Source organism: Tribolium castaneum, chromosome 6 (assembly GCF_031307605.1).
Source record: "Tribolium castaneum strain GA2 chromosome 6, icTriCast1.1, whole genome shotgun sequence".
Taxonomy (NCBI): domain Eukaryota; kingdom Metazoa; phylum Arthropoda; class Insecta; order Coleoptera; family Tenebrionidae; genus Tribolium; species Tribolium castaneum.
Window position 1 is genome coordinate 9,249,249 of NC_087399.1, and position 18,753 is coordinate 9,268,001.

An 18,753-nucleotide genomic window follows, 5' to 3' on the forward strand; every position below is an offset into this window, starting at 1 on the left:
TTAAATGCGCGTCATTCCTGCCTAATTAATTTATTTTATTGTCCGTCATTAGCGTTAGTAAGCCAAAAACGAAAAAGTGGCTTTCAGTTGATAAAAATAAAGTTATTAAATATTTGTGCCAGTGCAGTAATGCCAGCACTTTTCGCCCTATTTTTGTTTAATTGTTAATGTAAATTATCTGCAAAATATCCATACCATAATACCGTATTAATCATCTTATCCGATGAAATTACAGCAAACTTTTCCTTTTGCAAAGTTGTTCAAATTTTGTACGAAATCAGTATTTTCGGAGACAGTTTGCAAAAAATCAATCTATGGTCTTGGTTTGATATTGTTTACAAATCCATAAATATTCTTATCGTTTTATGACAATAATTTGAGCAGGGTATGAAACATAATTTCGATGATTTCTAATCCCAACGATCAATAATTTTTATTTTGCGCTGTGTTTGCAATTTTTCTTATAATCAAATTGTTGGACGTGGAATTTTCCACAATAGAAAAGCGAAAGTCATTAAAATAATTGCATTCCTTTCTGTTTATCGAACGGTCCAGAATTTGTAACTATCATTAATTCGAGTGCATCATCCTTGTGAAATTTTAGGCATTCTGTTGTATTTAATTATCTTATTAACTGATTAATAAGAAAAGTGGCCCCAAAGTAAGTCAGACCAATAAATGGTATTTTGTTTTTTGCTTGGCCGGACAAATTCGCGCAATATTTCTGATTCAGTTTCAAAATTTGTAAACAATAATTGGTAATAATTTTGAAACAATGAGTTGTAAATTCCAACACCGTGTAGTAATAAGCATGTACCTAATAATTAATTGACATTATCATTGATTAGCAATCAGGCCAGAAAATATTGCATATAAGATTAAAATATAAGATAAAGTATATCCAAACAGAAAAACATCTTTTATATTTAGTTCTTAGTTTTTGAAATAATTGCAAAAAACGGATTTTAGCTCATTATTTTCATTTTTAATCGAATATACTTTTGAAAAATACGATAAAGTTGTGCTATTAATTAAAAGAAATGTTCGAATTGTCCACCATTTTCATTCAAGAAGTTCAAAAATTCAATGACAGACTGAAATACTTTACATAATATACTAAGCTATAATAAACCATAATTAAATATTATTGTTTTAGTGCGCTTATTTGGCAATAAACCAGCGAAAAACTTAATAAAATGTTGAAGTTTGTCGATTGTTTACCATTGTGCTAGGCCTACTTGATCAACGATGAAAATTACAAAGTAAAATCTTTTTTTTGTAATTAATTCAAAAACTATTAGAGATAGGTATAGAAGGATGTATTCTAATTTAGGTCCCAAAAGAATCACTCTGTAGTTATTTTACATACCTTTTTTTAGTACGTGAAATAATTTGATTTTTCTACAGAAGTCGTTTTTGGAAAATGAAAGTTTTCTAATAAATCGACATTTATTTGTAATTTTCTCTAAAGGAAAGCACGTCTATAAAATTTCTTTGGAACATAAATATGCAACTTTTTTTGTAATTTAACAATCAGATCGATTATGTGAATTATGTAAGGAATTTCATACAATAATCATACTTCCACTTCTGTGAAACTGATTTTTTCTTTGAACTTTGGTAATTTTTTTAAATCAATTGTAGGAGTAAGTGGTGAACTATTAGACACATTTGATCTAATTAATTTAACTGATTTTTTCCATGACATTTGTGTCAAAAAAGAAATTAATCTTTTAAAATCGTTTTTTGTAGTAAACTTGAGGATAAAATCAACTCTTCAAATAACGAAGTGCAATTGATAAAAATTACACCAGAAGCGCCATTTACCCCATTTTTCTTTAAAAAAGGAGTTGAAAAGGAGATGTAAGGAGTCGGAAAGAAACAAAGTACTTATGAAATAATATGTTTATTTAAAAATGCTTTACCTATACATGACACCCTAACTATCTTATTAAAAAAGATCAAGTGAACATAAATAACTTTAATCGGATGTTGGGAAGATATGATGAAACAATACACATGAGAAATTGCTGCGATAACTCTACCACTCTTGTTGACTCATAGCTCTGGCTTGAGCTCTCACTCTTTTCTCATATTCCAAACGGTTTTGACTAAAAAATGCTTATTAATATCGCGAGTTTAATAAAACGTAGTCAGAGTGCTCTGCAAATTTTTAGTACCATCAACCATACTACGCAATTTTCTTATTTTAAATTGGGACCCATATTTTTCTTTTCATAATATGGTGTAACATGTTAACAATTTGCGTTGCATCTTATATTTTGCGAACGTGAATACGGCTGAAGATACAAAACGTAAAGAACAAAGATGTAGAAAATTAATTTTTTTTTACAAAAAAGTCTACGACACCATATTTCTATCTTCAACGGTTTAGATATAAATTAACTTTCCGGTACTTGACCACTGGTAAAATAAAACAAATTCGTTGCTTGAGCGTCTTTGGAGCCTAAATGGTTGGAGATAGGAATATGCTCTTCCAGACTTTTTTGTAGAAAATTTAATCCTCTACAACTTTCTTCGTAACATTTTTCGTGGTAATTTTTTACTTTAACTACTTCTGGATTTTCAAGCTGAAACTTACGCCAAACGATTCCTCTGAGTGCCCTGATGACCGTACACTATGAATTTTCTTGTGCAAATTGAAAATAACATTAGAAAAACAATTTTTATTTTCACTCACTTTTCACTTGAATCGCCATTTTTGTTGACTTTGAGGGTTACAACGTTTGCCACCAGGGTGTGCATGCGTTGCGTGTGCTTGTTTCTGATTGGTTATTATTGTTTGGCTTCAACAGGTAAGAATCGCACCTGCGTGTTTGTTATGATTGTAACACCTTCGGGTATTCCCAGAATGAATTTAAATGACGTATTATACCTTTTTCATTAAAAAGTAGGTGTATTTTTTCATATTTTGCAATTTGAATTTATGTCTCTGTGCTCTGATTCGCTGATTGACGGAAGTGGGAGATGCGTAGTTGCATTTCCGCATGTCCCTTCATGCATTTCACCATCACTATTTTACTTGCTGATGGTGAAGAAGGTAGTTTTTGTGCCAGTGCAATTGTTTTTCTTTGTTATTCAAGAAATTACAATTTTCAGTTTTCAATTCGAAAAAAATGGATCCAGAGGCAGCGGCTTGTGAGTATGCGTATGCGAATCATTGTACAACTTGTTCTTTAAAAGTTGATACATTTTTTAACATCATGGCGGACCAACAACGCCTTTTGAATTTTTTCATTCGTCATCATGTTTTTCCTTGCCACATTCAGTGCCCCAAGTGCAACTCACGTTTGGAAATGCACGATTTCGTTTTCAGGTGCCAAAAATTCAACAAAAAAAACAAACGGAAATGCAATTTTTTTTCTTCGGTTTTCAAGGACACCTTTTTCGAACATTCCCATTTAACTTTACCACAAGTAGCAAAATTGGTGCACTTGTATTTGTTTCAAAACAATCCAAGGTGTCGTTTCATTTCAAATGAAATGGAAATTAGTTCTCGAACACTGGTTGACTGGTTTTCTTTTATTAGGGAAGTTTTCATTTTCTGGTCTGTTCAACATTCTGAGGTTCTTGGTGGTGAAGGCAAAACTGTTGAGATTGACGAAACCAAAATTGGCAAGCGGAAATACAACAGGGGCCGATACCTGGAGGGCCAATGGGTGTTTGGCGGAATTGAGCGTGAAACGAAACGCTCTTTCTTTGTGGCAATTCCAGATCGCACATCAGAAACTCTCCTTTCCATCATCAAGGAAAGAATTCTCCCTGGGACGACAATTATGAGTGATTGTTGGAGAGCTTATGATTGTCTGTCTCAAGAACATTATCACCACCTCACAGTCAACCATTCCCTCAATTTCGTTGACCCAAACACCGGTGCACACACTCAAAACATCGAAAGATGTTGGGTGGAAGTGCGAAGAAAAATGCCGCGGGCAGGCCGTAGCAAAGATCATTACGAAGGCTACTTGGCCGAAGCACTTTTCCTGTGGACCTACTCAGATCATCGAGAGCGTCTACATCATTTCTGGACCGCGGCATCACAGCTTTACCCCGGAATTCCCCATTGTTAATTTTTTCATTTTTTTTTACCACATTTTGCACTTGGGGCTAGCCATTTGTACCGATTATTTTCAGCTTTTGAGGCTGTATTTCATTCTGGTATTTTGCATATCTTTCATTATACTTTTTTGGTACTAACATACCTACCAATAATAACACACCTAGACCTTTCCCTCCCGGTGAGAGCGTTGCCGCCTCTTCGTGGTCTCACTAGACATACATTTCATGGGGTCGTGAAGAAATTCATAGTGCACATTTAATAAAGATTCAATAAAAACCATTATTCCACGTTTCGAGTTCTACATTTTCGAGTTCAATCGTTCGTGGGGTATGTTTATTTTTAGTTCGCTGGGGCGAAGCCCCAGCCTACGGGTTATCATCTGTAGGCGCCGTGCTTGATTTGTAGTTGCATTTACGGTTAATATCATTTATTAGCGAGTGTTAACAAAATTTGAGTGTAACATTTTTTTAACTATCAGGTGTATAATTCGACCCCATGTTATGTATGACCAAATGGCAACACAATTAAAATTCTCTCAAGGTCATATTTTCAATCGGCACAATTTTAAAGGAAAAATTTTAAAAAAATTTTTAGGTCAAGGTCATTCAAGGTCGAATTTTTCAAAAACGGGGCATTTGCACAAACTTTCAAGGTCATATCTTTGATCTAGAGGCTTTTTAAAGCAAAATGCAAAAAAAAAATTTTCAAAAATCCAGAAGTAGCTAAAGTAAAAATTTACCAACAATTTTTTTAAATTCATTGCTCTGAAAACCTGATGCTAATCAAAGCCAGTAGATATACTAAAGTAGCGACACGGACCTTGACAGGGCAACAATAACGATTATACACTCTACAGATGGCTCCACCATCAAAATTCAAAAACGTACGTCAAAAATGTCAAGATTTTTTCACGTTTGAAAAATTGGTGAATCAGAACAATGAATTCGGTGATCGTCTTTAATTTCACCCTGGTTATTACAGTTTATGTGTACAGATACCATGAAACCTTCAAACTTGTGCTTCACTCACGTAAAAGTAAATCAGATCGTCCCTAAATTCAACTGAACATTGCAATGAGAAAGGCTTTTAGAATGCGCAGAATACAGCAACTCTTATGGACATTTCGAAGAAGGTGCTGGCGCTTCAACAGTGAATTCATTCCTTAAAAGAATTTGAACTTTGTATTTAACGAAAAAGCCAAAAACACGTTTCAAAATAATAGTTGTTTGATTTAAAAAAATTGTGATACTTACATTTCTAATTTTAATAAACTCCTCTCTAAGTGTTTTTACAGTTTATCGTATGTAATTACTCCAAGATTTTAAATTGGTCGATTTATTTTTTTTTAATTAAATTTAATTTTTTCCCTCAACACTATTAACAACTGCTATGAAACCAAGACATTTTTCGCAATAAGAATAGAAAATGTTTTCAATATTACCCGAGAGGTAAACCGCAGAGGAAATCAGTGTACAAAATTGAGTAAATCAAGAAATTTTAAGGAAATCACTTTAAAAATTTAGGGAAAAATCAGAAGGAATCATGATTAAATTACAGGTGTACAAAATTTGGGGTACGGTTTACACCTCGATATTACCTAAGAAATAGAAATAATACAACCTGAATTTCTCTTTATTATTTAAATGTTGCATACCATAGTTGCTGTAAATAAGTGGCTATAAAAAGTCCACCAAACTTCGATGCGCTACAATTCCCAGATTTAGATGCATTAAATTTTGTGAAACGAAGGTCAGTGTAAGCAGAGCGGTCTTAAATTCTTTCCCATTAGGACAGAATCTAATAATTTAGAAGAATTTTCAAGGAAGTATTGTTTAAATCTACCTGAAATACTTATTGAAAATTTGGTATCTTAGAAATTTCTCTTTCAAGTTGGTACCTAACACTTTATGTTTCTGAAACAATTTTTGTTTGAATGAGTTTCCAGTATTCTCACACAGACGTGCTTCGTAATGTGGACGACTTTGAACAGTCTGGAGGCCCTTTTGTTTAATGTTTTTGGTGTCGATTTATTATTTACGTGATTTAAGCACAGGTTTGAAAGTTCCATGAAATCTGTTCATAACCAATAACCACAGTAAAACTACAGATGAACGCCAGAATCACTGTGCTCTTTACCAATTTTTCAAAAGTGAGAGAATCTTGACAGTTTTGACGTATGTTCAAAATTACTGACAATTTGGCGAACCTTTAAAATTACAGCGTTATTACAAAAAATGTCGAGCCTTGGAAAACTAAACTGCCTGTTTAAATACATTCTCGATTTAAATCTATCATCTAATGTGACCTTTAACGAATATCTCTTTAGAGCATCCCCTTTAGCAATTTCATTTAGTGAAGATTAAACGTAGAAACAGAGACAAAACGCACTTACTAAGGCTTTTCAAGGCTACGCATTTTATGTAAATAATGCGGTATATGTCGAATTTCGATAGTTGCGCCCTCTCTAGAGTATATAATCGTTATTGTTGCCCTGTCAAGGTCCGTGTCGCTACTTTAGTATATCTACTGGCTTTGATGCTAATGGATCAACTGCGCCCTCTGGTGACATTAACGGAACTATCGAGGACAATAACGCTTTATTTGTACTAATTTGTATTTCGTATCCTAACCTTTAGATGTCCGTAGTGTAACCTTGTCCATTTATTGTCTTAGTGCCTTTTCTTTACGAAACTAAGTTTTCATTTTCATGGATTACTAGATACGAAATTTCCTTGATCACGTGATCACAATATCCACAGCACTCTTGACTACGTCAAATGTAAACACCCCGTAAAAAAACCACTTACCAGTAGATTGTGTAGGCCTCTGCTTGTGCTGGATCTTTAACATTGGGTTCATTCAACAAGTCCTGAATTCCGAGTAAAATCTGCTTAATAGTAATCGCCGGTCTCCAATCTTTCTCCTCGTCTAACAACGACAAACACACCGTACCTGACGGATACACATTTGGATGGAACAACGGTGGTTCAAATTTACATTTTGGGGGAATGCTTGGGTACTCATCTTTGAACAACATGCGTAATTTGTAATTTCCACCCTCCCATGGCGTCTACACAACAATGCGATAACCCAACAATTACTAAACAATGCAACAAACTTACCCCTTTTTTACCAGGAATTGAGCACTCCCAGTTCATTAGATTTAGAGAGCCATCTGGGTTTTTCGACGGTCGGGCCACAAATCCCTGCGGAGAAATGGATTACATGAGGGCAATTTTGTAAGGAATTACTCACAAAAGGATGTTCTTTGCGCCAAGCTTTGCGTTCTTCGGCGAGACGAGCGGGAGCAATTCCAGACATCCTAGAACTAAAAATCAGGCTCTACCTCAAAATTATCGCACGAAATGACCAAAACGTACTCTAAAAGTGGGCACTGGGGTATTTAATGGGGCCTTATTCAAACTCTAAAGGAAAATTTAACGGGCTTCGGTGCTTTCTTGACAGTTGACAGACAAAAACTGGGAAAACAGGTAGGGGAATTCGCGCAGACGCGACTTGTGTTGGCCACCCTGTCGCCGATTATTTGTTCCAGAACAATTTATTTATTCAAACTTTTCGTGTATGATTTTAAACAAATTTAACGAATACAAAAACCCGGATTTGTGTAATAATTATTTGGCGGCAAAAACATTGGCGCGAATTTGATTAGTTCGACGTCACTTGCTGCAAATCAACTTTTGCCTGGATCTTGGCATTTTCTTGGTCAAAATCCTCCTGAATGAGTTTCAAGGCTGCAAAAAATTAATAATTAGGTTCAATAAACCGTAAAATACAAGGTGGCTCAAAATTGACGATTTCGGAGTTCAGAACACTAAAGAGAAATTAATTCAGTAGTTCAAATACAGAAAAAAATAAAGATTCGGGGCTTTCCCATAAAGATACATTGGTTTGAGGGTGCACTTTAAATTGCGTTTTCTTCAAATACAGGCTAAAGGTTTCAGTGCTTATTGTTATTTATGGTAAACTACAGGCTGTTCCGTCTAAACCTTACTTTAGAAGTATTGAAAGCTCTAATAAAGAAATTTTTTAAAAGTTGGTAGTCAATCATAATCCGTTAAGTTCTGCCAATGAAAATATTTTCAAGATGGCAGCATTTCCGGTTATACCGGAAGTCGCTGTTAACTTTCTTATTTTAAATGAAAAGCTATGTTTTTCACTGCGTTTTTGGATTAGTTGAGTTATTTTAAGAGTTTTCCCTATACCTAAAATTTACCGTTTTTAGGATATTTAAGATTTTTTGAAAATTTTTGGATTTGCACCTGTCACTTAAAAAATTGGTAACTCGGTTAGTTTAGCGATTTGGAAATCATATTAGGAGAATTAAAAAAGAAGGCCTTTATCTGTTCTTTGGTGTGTTTAAAATTGAAAATGAAGTTAATAAACCCAAAAATTTTAAGGTTAAGTTTGGACAATTTCAGGTACCTATAACTTAATTATTTGTTATTCTTTTTTAGAAATTTGAAAACGCCAAAGGAAAGTTCTAGGCTTCCTCTTTTAAATAAGCTGAAAAAGATTTAAAATCTTTTAAAAGTGGTAGAGTTATCAGTTTTTGAACTGGAAGGTGCAAATCCAAAAAAAAATTAAAAACATTTTGTAATATTTTGTAAACGAATAAATTTAGGTTTAGTGAGAGCTTATGAAAAGAACCTTAAAATAACTCTAGTAATTCAAAAACGCATTAAAAAATATAGCTTTCCGTTTAAAATGAGGAACATGATAGTGACTTCTGATATAACCGGAAGTGCTACCATTTTGAAAATATTTTTATTAAGCAGGACCTAAAAGGTTATGGTTGTACACAAATTTTCAGATAACTATCATTAGAACTCCCAATACTTCTAATGTAGGGTTTAGACGGAACAACCTGTGTAATAGTTTATTTACACTTACATTATTTTTCACATTGAATCGAATTATCCAAAAATATATAGGATGTCCTATTTAAAAAAACATAACTTTGGTTCACAACTATGTATACAACACACCGTGTATAATAAAAATATTTTTAGTTTGTCGATCTATCTCATAATAAAAATGGCATGGTAATATTTCAAGTAATAAAACAGTTATACACCAAATACGCACCCCTAGGTCACGCTGTATTTGTAGAAAATGTATTTTTTGGGGAAGCCCCGAACCTTTATTTTTTCCCAGATTGTGTTTCTTCACAATGCTCTAAACTCGCCAATTTTGAGACTCCCTGTATACCTACCTTGTTGCAAGTCCAAAATGTCCATGTCTTGTTTCTGGATCAAGCGGAGTCGCTCTTGGAACTTTTCGGCCAATTTTTTTCGCTTGTAATCGCCCTCGATCTCTAGTTTCGTTCGAGGTACTCTGAATTTGACGCAGCAACAAATCAGGATCACTGCAATTAATAATTATAGGGTTTGAGTGATTCGGTAATTTTTACTTACTGATAGCAGTGAGGCCTGAGAAGCAAAAAAACATAACGTGCCAATTTCGGAAACCGTTAAAAGCCGCTTTTTCGATCCAGGGATCGTTGGTATCGTTCGGATTGGCATAAAACGTGGCCATGATTGGGGTAATTGAAACGAGGGGTGGTTTGAGCCGCTCCTTAACACGCCTAGTTGTGAGATTAATTAACACTTGGAATAATCGAACGCGAGTTGGTTTTTTCGAGAAAAATTGGGCAAAAACGCCCCACCCGCACCCAGTGTTGGGCAAAATCGAATTAATAATTGCAATTAACTATGTAATTCGAAATTATAACTACAAAACTTTGTAACAGTAGGCTATTACAGTAGGTAATCGCAATTTCTCAATGTAATCGATTAATGTGTAATTAATGACAGGATATTCTAATTTCATAGTAATCTGCTAAGTTATCTTCAAAAATTGTAGACGTTTAAGCTGTTATTCAATTTTGTCTTTTTTTTACTTTGTTACAATTATTAAAAAAAGATTAAATACGAAAAATAGGTCTAACGTAGTATTAACGACCGATTTAGACTTAATTTCTTTGTTGTTCACTGTCTGATTTTTATTGGCGTCGATCACAACACTACAGTATGTACAATTAAGTATATTATATTAAGTATATATTAATATACAATTATGTATATTAAGTATGATGTACATTAAGTATCAAGAACGGTAAGGACATTTTACCGATCGAAGACAATTGTTTGGAGGAGGTGCGTAGCAACTTAAATACAAACATGTTTTTTAAATTGAACACTCAAAATTTTATTGTATTTCGGGACATATTTTTTTACAAAAACACGCTTTAAAAAATGTGATGTAATGTACATTACACATTTACATATGGGCTATTGCCCAGGGCGGCAAAATTTTAAGGGCCGCAAAAATATTACATATAATCAAAATAAATAAATGGCTAGTAACTAAACGGTTTAAAATTTTTAGATGAATTTATTACATTTTTAGTTTTCGTCGTAGGTAATATTTTCTTAATTCACAAGTTTTTAATTGTTTGGTTAATCAGTTTTTAGTCGTAGCCTGAGTAGTACAGAATACAGAAAAATATCTTTGAAAAAAGTCAACAATAATGCTGTAATTACCTATGAAAAAAAGTTGTAAAACTGGCTACGTTTGTTGAAAAACAAAATAGTACAATGTGTTTTGAAATGATTATCATCTAGTCGTCTGTGAATTTCTCATGTAAAATCTGAAAATGCCGCTTCATAGAACTAATGATAGGCATTTAGATATCGAAATTAACATTCTCCATTTATTAAGTCTCGAATTCGAAAATAAGCTTCAATAATAAAAATGTTTTCTTGCACAGTGTAATAATTTAGTTGCATTTTAATGAAATTTTTTAAAGAAATTAATTGAATTTCACAGCTGACAGATTTGACTTTTATTGACAGCGGATTTAATTGAGTAGAGCGGCACATTTTTTTATATGTAAGTACACCAATTTCAAAGTTAACTAGATGAGAATCATTTAAAAACACATTTTATGTTAGAAAACAAATTTCCAAAGTACGGCAGGGGTGGCAATGGACCTAAATACGCCACTGTGCCTACAGGTACCATTAAAGTTATTATTTTCTGAAAATTTTACTTTTCGACCACTGAAAAAACAATCTTCAATAATTTTTTTCATGTGTACAGTTAAATTTTTTTTGAGTAATCAGAAGAGACAGTGAGACATTTAAGTGTTACTTAGAAAGTCAATTTAATAAAGTCTTTAACTGAATGAAAAATAAAAAAATACGGTGTTTCATTTTAAATTTTGAAGTTTTTTATCTTGCAACAAACCTCTTTATTTTATTACCTTCATGATTGCAGTGAGCTAAAAAAATCGGTGCAAATTAAATGCACAGTATTTTATTTAAACGATAAGTATTTTTGATCAGTAAAAATAATAAATGCACAGTAAATAATAGCGTATATTAAATTAAATTTTAAATACTGATCATTTATTATTTTTTAATGATCAAAATCGAATTTATTATTGATCGCTTTATTACTACCCAAAAAAATATAACTTTTCTTTTTAAACTGGTTCTATTTTCTAAGATAGTTTTTATGTAATATGTAATAATTTTCTAAAAAGCGTATTTTCATCAAAAAAATTCAGAAACTGAACAGTATTGACCAATAACAATTTAGAATTAAAATTTAAAAACATCATTCTTAAAGGATACATCAAAAAATGCAGTAAAATATTGGGTGTTGCATTTAAAAACATAATGTTTTTTTAAACGCCACACTACATTTTTTAGTATTGTAGATTGTATACTTGAAAATAATTTTAGGTGAGGTAGGGAATTAGGGTTTTTGTAAAAGAATATTCATTTTTCAATTATTTTAAGGTCAATAATGGATTTCTCCAACTCGCTGTGACATTCTGTATTACAGATTACAGCTAATCAAAAATGATTACAAATTGTAATTGAATACCAAGTAATTAGATTGCTTTTATATTAATCTGTAATTAGATTATAACTTTGCCCGCCCTGGAATAGTGTTAGTTTTTGCGGCCAGCTGTGTGTTGTTGCGTGTTTTGAATTTGGCGGTTTGGGGTCGCGCCCGGTCGAACATAGCCGAATGTTTCCGAAGTGTCAGAAACGAACCGCTCACACTGCGGCAAGTCTCCTGTAACCTTTTTAATTTTCTTCTGGAACTGTAATAAACCAATGTCCGCGATGTTTTGCTCATGATAATAATGAATCTAGCCATACCAAGAAGTGTTTTAGTGGTGTTTGATCGTCTAGATTGTTTGTGAGTGTTGTTAAAATAAACGTTCAAACTGGCGACCGACAGTGATAGCAAGTCAAACATGGCTTCTTCGGCGAGAATTATCCAAAGTAATTCCGCCTGGTTTCAGAAGAAAATCAATTTGAGGCCGCAGCACAGGGGCGTACATCTGGTCACTGAGGAGATCCTCAGGCAGGTGCCCGAACTGTCGCAGTTCGCCATGGGCCTCTGTCATGTACAGAGTAAGTGGCAATGTCAAACTGTCAAATTCGATGGTAAGGTTATTTCGTATTTTGGTTGCAGTCTTGCATACCAGCGCCAGTCTGGCCCTCAACGAGAGTTGGGACCCGGACGTCAGAGACGACATGGAGATGATGTTGAACAAGATTGTGCCTGAGGGGCTGCCCTATAGGCATTCGTGCGAGGGCCCCGATGACATGGTGAGTGCCAAGGGAAAACCTGACCACAAGGGCCCCCCAAACGTCCTCCACTTTGTCAAGCTATTACTCAAAAGTGTTATTGCTCATCACAGGTTGCCCGAATTCTTAATGGAAAGAGTAAAACCTTGACCCAATTTCCTAACTTTTCGAAGATAATAATTAATGTGAAAACAATAAATGCAATTTTAACATAGTTGCCAACTTGGCAAATAAACAAACTTATTAACAAGGTTTTACCAAATAAAAAAGGACGTTACAGTTTATGTATTCTGAATTAAAATAATAAGAAAATTGTTATCTAATCTATAAAAATAACACTTTTAGAAGAAAAAAATAATGCTGAAAGTGCTAAAAACATTACCTTAACTCACTTTTGTTACTTTACAAATCTCATATGTGTTCATTTACTGATTTTGTTTTCTTATTAATAAACAATGATTATAAACTTTACTCTTATGAGTCAATACTACACATTAAATCACTCTTTGAGAAAAGAACGAAACTTTGTTTGTTAAATTAATTGCGTTAAAAAATCGATGATTTTGAAAATTCCAGACAGGTTTTTATTAATGCTGACATTTTTTGCAGTTTTATAAAAAATTAATGACGTTGAATTAATAGTTTAACAAGGTTTGTTTCTTTTAAGTAAAGTATACCTGTAATTTATTAATTAGTTATTACATGATTTACTCGTAACGGGAGAAATAATTTTGCTTGATTTTTTTCTTTATTTATACGTAATTGCAATAATTTCTCACCTGTTTAATTATCTTTAATTTTTTTATTATAATAGTATATTATACAAGATTTATAAGACGTTCTATTGTGGTACGAATGGTTTTGGAGCACGACGAATGAGTGCCACAATTAAGTGTTATGAAACGAGTGTAATATACTATTTTTTATACTTTCTATTTTTGTTGTCTGTTTTTGTTTAGTTTAACGTACCTATATCTGTTCAAACAATTTCTTATTCATTGTGTTAATTATTCAGGCTTTATCAATAAACGACTTGACGCTGTTGACAGATCACACACTAGATTATAGTGATGACTGATGACGCCCAGGTCAGCACTGCTAATACAACTCCTAAAAATTTACTAAAAGGAGTTGCACAAAAGTTCTCTTTGTGAAATTACTTTCATTTTCACAATTTGTAAGACCAAAGTAGAAAAAGATATGTTTCGGAGTTCAGCATTGAGAAGTTTTTGAATGCTTGTGAAAAATTTGAAATTATTTAATATGTTCGATTATTCGTTTATTTTACAACAAACATACTACATATTTATTAGTTAAGGAATAAATTTGTGTTTTAAAGATTAAATAAATTACAAAAACCGTGTATTTTTGGAATTAATTAAATAATTAATAATAACTAACACAAATATTTAGCGATTTTTTTTGTAATTTGGAATTTCGGAGTACTTTTTATAAAACTCGCCGGATTTATGTTGAAAAATCACTAGATCGGATGCAAGATTTATAATTTTTTTGTCAAACAAATTTTTTAATGGAAACATATTTATTTAACCTTAAAATATGTCGAAAAATCACCAAATTAATTTAAAAATCAAACAATTGTGGCATTTTTTAGTGTTTAAGCACGATATGAAGTGAAAATGCTGTGATTTTAACGATAAAACATAGATTTTAATAAAAAATTCTGTCTTTTTTTTAACATAATTTTTAACTGAGAAGAACTTTCTAACGAGATTTTATTGAAAATAAATTGAAAAATTAGCAAATTCGTTCAAAAATTAAACAGTTTTAACGTTAGCTGAGTGATTAAGCACGTTTTTGAGATAAAAATTCAGTTTAAAACTAAATTATTATGCTTTTTGAGCTTATTATTAGCACATGTTTCAGTCTAAATGTAATTATTTAGCGCAATTTTGTTAAAAGTAAATCGAAAGAATTTTAAATTAGTTCAAAAATGAAAGTAATTTAAAAAAAACACTAAATTGAGCTGACAGTTGTTATTCTGCTTTTTCAAGCATATCATTACCACATATTTCAGCCACACCGCAATTATTTAACGAAATATTTTCAAAAATAAATTAAAAAATTACCAAATTAGTTTAAAAATAAAGCAATTTTTGCGTTCTTTGATGGATTTAGTATATTTTTGAGATGAAAATGCAGTAATTTTTCAAAAAGTAACTACATTGGTTTAGAAATTACATTATTCTGATTGATTCGAGAACATTGACACATTTTTGAGCTGAAAAATTACCAAATGAATTTAAAAATAATTTGCAGTTTTTGCGTTTTTTGAACGTTTGAGATTAAAATGTAGTATTAAAACAAAACCCTATAAGTTCGATGAAAGTATTTTTTTTTTCGAGCATATTTTCGAAAAATCACTACATTAGCATTTTGCATTTTCAAAGTGTTTTAATTTTAATTTAAAAAAAATACTAAATACAATTATTTCGCAAAATGTCGACATAATTATGCATATTTGCCGAATTGGGTCGAAAGTGCTTTTTTCGAGCACTTGATCAAGTTTTGGAACCAAAAACGGTGATGAGAAATCACTAAAATAGTGAAAAATAACATTATGTTTCCAATTTTCTAGCATGTGCAGATAGAATGGTAATTTTCAGAAATTTCGTCAAAGACTCGACCAAATATAGAATTATTTTGGCTGACGTAAAACATGTTCTCTTACAGTTATAAATTGATTTAATTCGTATTTTCAAAATAAACTGTTTTATTTTGATTGGACATCACGTTACTAATAAATTATTTGTTGAAGTTTGTTTTTTAATTTTGTAGTTGTCTTTATTCTTACTCTTCATCAATCAAGATACTTGCTCACCGTCGATTCAGCTAAATACTAAACATCACAGATTTTTATACATCTAATTTAAATAGTTAAAAAAATTGTATTGTTTATTATAATTATGTGTACGTATTTTGCAATTTTTTCTGTAAATTTTTTTCGTTATGGAGTTATGGCTAATGATAATTTTGTAGTACCTACTACTAATTGAAAAAAAACTGCAATATTTATTCTTATTGATTTTGTAAAGTTTTACAGTTATTCTCACTTTTTTGGAATGAATTTCATTGACCTTCTTATATTGAAATAAATCGCGTTAAATCGCCTGCAAAATTCGCAGCGAATCGTATAAACACGTCTATAACTTTGCACTGATTTTAACTGGATTCTAAGTTTCTCAAGCTGTAATTTTTTTGCAGCCGGCACACGTGAAGGCATGCTTCCTGGGCTCATCGTTGACCATTCCGATAACCGAGGGCAAATTGAATTTAGGGACGTGGCAAGGCGTCTGGCTGTGCGAACACAGGGACCACGCGGGCTCACGTAAACTGCTCATTACCTTGAACGGGTGTCTGCGCGACGCCACCTGCACTCCTCTGTCTCCCGTCAGCCCAATGGCCAGCACGAGCAGTTAGGGAAAACACTCGGGTCATTCATTGTCCAAACATTGAATGACTCGAGTGCCTCACAAACTCAACAAACTATTACCAACAAATATTAATTGAAAAATCACCAAAAAAATAACAAACAAACAAACAAATAACTAAACTTCAAGCTACGAGCTAGTGTCACGCACAGACTTAAAAAATATTAAAATTAAACGACAATATGTACATAGTTGTACATTGTATATTACGGTATGTCCTCTCGGTTTTTAATAGGCGGTTGCGTAATTGTTTTAGGTGCTGTGCGTTCAGTTTTTTTATATATATATTTTTAACAAAGTTGATTTGTGCAAACCGATTTGGGAGTGTCGTTGGTGAGTCTCCATTGTTCCTTCTGTTTTTTATTGTAATAAGAAAAAACGAGTTTGTTGACCGTCAAGGTGGCGACGATTCGTACCGGAAGCGCCGCACAATGGACGCAACACACGGCAGAAACAACCCGCCTTAAACCCTAAAACGAAACTACCGCCACAACCCTTCTACCGCCATGGCCCACTCACTACGATTTCCGCTTCGTTATACAGGGTGTCTCAGCTAAGACTTTCGAACCTGATATCTCAGATATTTGTCAACGGATTTTTATGAAATTTAAAATGCACATATTTTAGAAGACAAAGTTTAAAATCCAATTAATGCAACAACGCAATCTTTAAAACGTAATTTTACATGCCTTTTTAAAATGTTAAGTCTTTTAAGACTTATATTAAAAAAATTATCGTCAGTGAAAAATGCTATAAGAAAAAAATCGTTCGTGGAAGACGTCTGTTTCGCGAGAAAAATGAGCAACAAATTGTTAAACGTGGGTACAGATGCAGAAGTGTAGATCTCTGTGAGACAAATGAGCACTACCATTGAATTTTGGTCAATCCTACTCGCAGAAACGTAACTGTCACGCAAGGGACATTTCACAATTATCTCTCACCCATACAAAGTTAAAAAACAATATTTGTGACTTACTTTTGGTACTGGATGCTTTAATTCTTTCAAAAACGACTAAAAAACTGAACAACAACTGAAAAATTCTAGACACTTAAACATTCAGGACTTTGGAAATGTTTCGTACACTGCTGATTGGATTCTCTTCAAAAGCTTGAATTACAGCCCCAACTATTGCTTCATTTCCAGTGACGTGTTTTGTCCTTATTGACGATTCTTTGAACTTTAAATTTCGTAAATAACATTTCTCAAAAAGTCCAACGACACATTCCATAGACGAATATTGATTCTTTTTTCAACAATACAGAAATTTCAGCCACTGTTGTTGGTTTTTAAAGTAATTTCACCAAATTAAAACAATTTTACTTTTCTGAAAGCGCGCACACTTTTGAGAGTTTTTTTCAGTGGTACACAAAATGCCGCATAGAAATGCTTCATCACTTGTTTCAAAAGGTGACTGCCCAAATTACTATCAAAATTTGGATTAAGTTTTTAACAACAAAATTTAATTTTTTTTTTGGATCAGCCGAGCAATTTGGTTAATTTTTTGTGGCCATTTATTTTTCGGGGTTTAATGATCCAACGGTAATTTGGCTTAATTTTAAATAAAAGAAATGTGTTTTAAAATCTCATTTTTTAACTTGAGGTCAATTGAAAGACCACCTCCTAAAATATGTGCATTCTAAATTACATACCAATCCGTTGACAAATAACTGAGATATTAAGCTCGAAACTTTTAGGTGAGACACCCTGTATTACCTACCAAAATTTTATTAAAGCTCTCAGCTTCGCTTGGGCTTCACGCTGCAAAATTATACTTACCGCACGTATAATGTATGCCTCGACCATTTTAATTTTTTTATTAAATAACAGTACATAATTTTTTTAAGTTTAAAAAAAAATAAATAAATGAAGCAGAATTCGGGGTGGGTGGCCGTGGTACCGTTCTGTGACAATAAAAGAAACCGTCGTTTGTTTCCGGTACGAATCGACGTCGTTCCTTCGTCTAAGTGTACATAATAACATTACGGGTTGTAAATAATGTGTGTTGTTACGGACTGATGCTGTCTGTCTTCCTCCCTTTAGCAATATCCATTTAGTCTTCTCCCTCGTCCCCATCCTCTCACTTTAATTTTTCGTTGATTATAATACAACAATCGGCATACAACGACAGTTTTTTTTGGTTTTGCGTTCGCTACTGTGACATAACAGGGTACGTAAATTGATAGTTCCGCGACAAACGCGCCCTCTGGATGGTCGTCCGTTCACTTTCAATGTGGCACGTTGTTATTTACACGATTTTTTCTCGGCTGAGGCGAAATTCAACAAATCGTGGCTTACATTATTAAAAATCACATTCCTTTAGGCATTGAGTGCATCCTATGACAGCATTCGTTTTGTTTTTTAGATTTTATTTTGATACGCTGGGCTATTTACACGCGAAATTGCGTATAAGCACAAAACGGCGTGTGGTTGCGTGTAAGTGGCCACGTCATTTTGAATATATTGTTTTTATGATTATTGTTTTTTTTTCGATCCTTTCATTCCTGCAACTAGTCAACCAAATGTCTCACTAGTGTAGATAGAAGAACACTAAAGAAAAATAACAAGAAAATGCAAATTGTTGAGATATTG

The 18,753-nt window shown here is 32.8% G+C and overlaps 3 protein-coding genes across 4 annotated transcripts; 1 reads left to right on the top strand and 2 right to left on the bottom strand.

Annotated features, from left to right (window-relative positions):
• Positions 1–1,890: 1,890 nt before the first annotated feature.
• On the bottom strand, positions 1,891–7,609 carry lwr (lesswright). 2 transcript variants are annotated; one of them, XM_962825.5, is made up of 5 exons: positions 7,462–7,609; positions 7,337–7,409; positions 7,204–7,287; positions 6,889–7,151; positions 1,891–2,111 (listed from the first exon to the last, which is right to left on the bottom strand). In XM_962825.5, the coding sequence occupies exons 2-5, from the start codon at positions 7,400–7,402 to the stop codon at positions 2,042–2,044; spliced, it is 483 nt and encodes a 160-aa protein (XP_967918.1). In that variant the 5' UTR covers positions 7,403–7,409; positions 7,462–7,609; the 3' UTR covers positions 1,891–2,041. The 2 variants fall into 2 exon arrangements, with proteins under 2 accessions (XP_967918.1, XP_015837909.1); XM_015982423.2 differs by having other exon boundaries at positions 7,337–7,403; positions 7,462–7,574.
• Positions 7,610–7,621: 12 nt separating this feature from the next.
• LOC100142395 (uncharacterized protein) lies at positions 7,622–9,794 on the bottom strand. Its single transcript, XM_001809304.4, has 3 exons — positions 9,517–9,794; positions 9,315–9,467; positions 7,622–7,833 (listed from the first exon to the last, which is right to left on the bottom strand). The coding sequence occupies exons 1-3, from the start codon at positions 9,635–9,637 to the stop codon at positions 7,748–7,750; spliced, it is 360 nt and encodes a 119-aa protein (XP_001809356.1). The 5' UTR covers positions 9,638–9,794; the 3' UTR covers positions 7,622–7,747.
• A 2,369-nt stretch (positions 9,795–12,163) lies between these two features.
• On the top strand, positions 12,164–18,637 carry LOC656116 (uncharacterized protein). Its single transcript, XM_962665.4, has 3 exons — positions 12,164–12,534; positions 12,596–12,732; positions 15,937–18,637. Exons 1-3 carry the CDS (start codon positions 12,375–12,377, stop codon positions 16,150–16,152), a joined length of 513 nt encoding a protein of 170 aa, XP_967758.1. The 5' UTR covers positions 12,164–12,374; the 3' UTR covers positions 16,153–18,637.
• Positions 18,638–18,753: the final 116 nt, after the last annotated feature.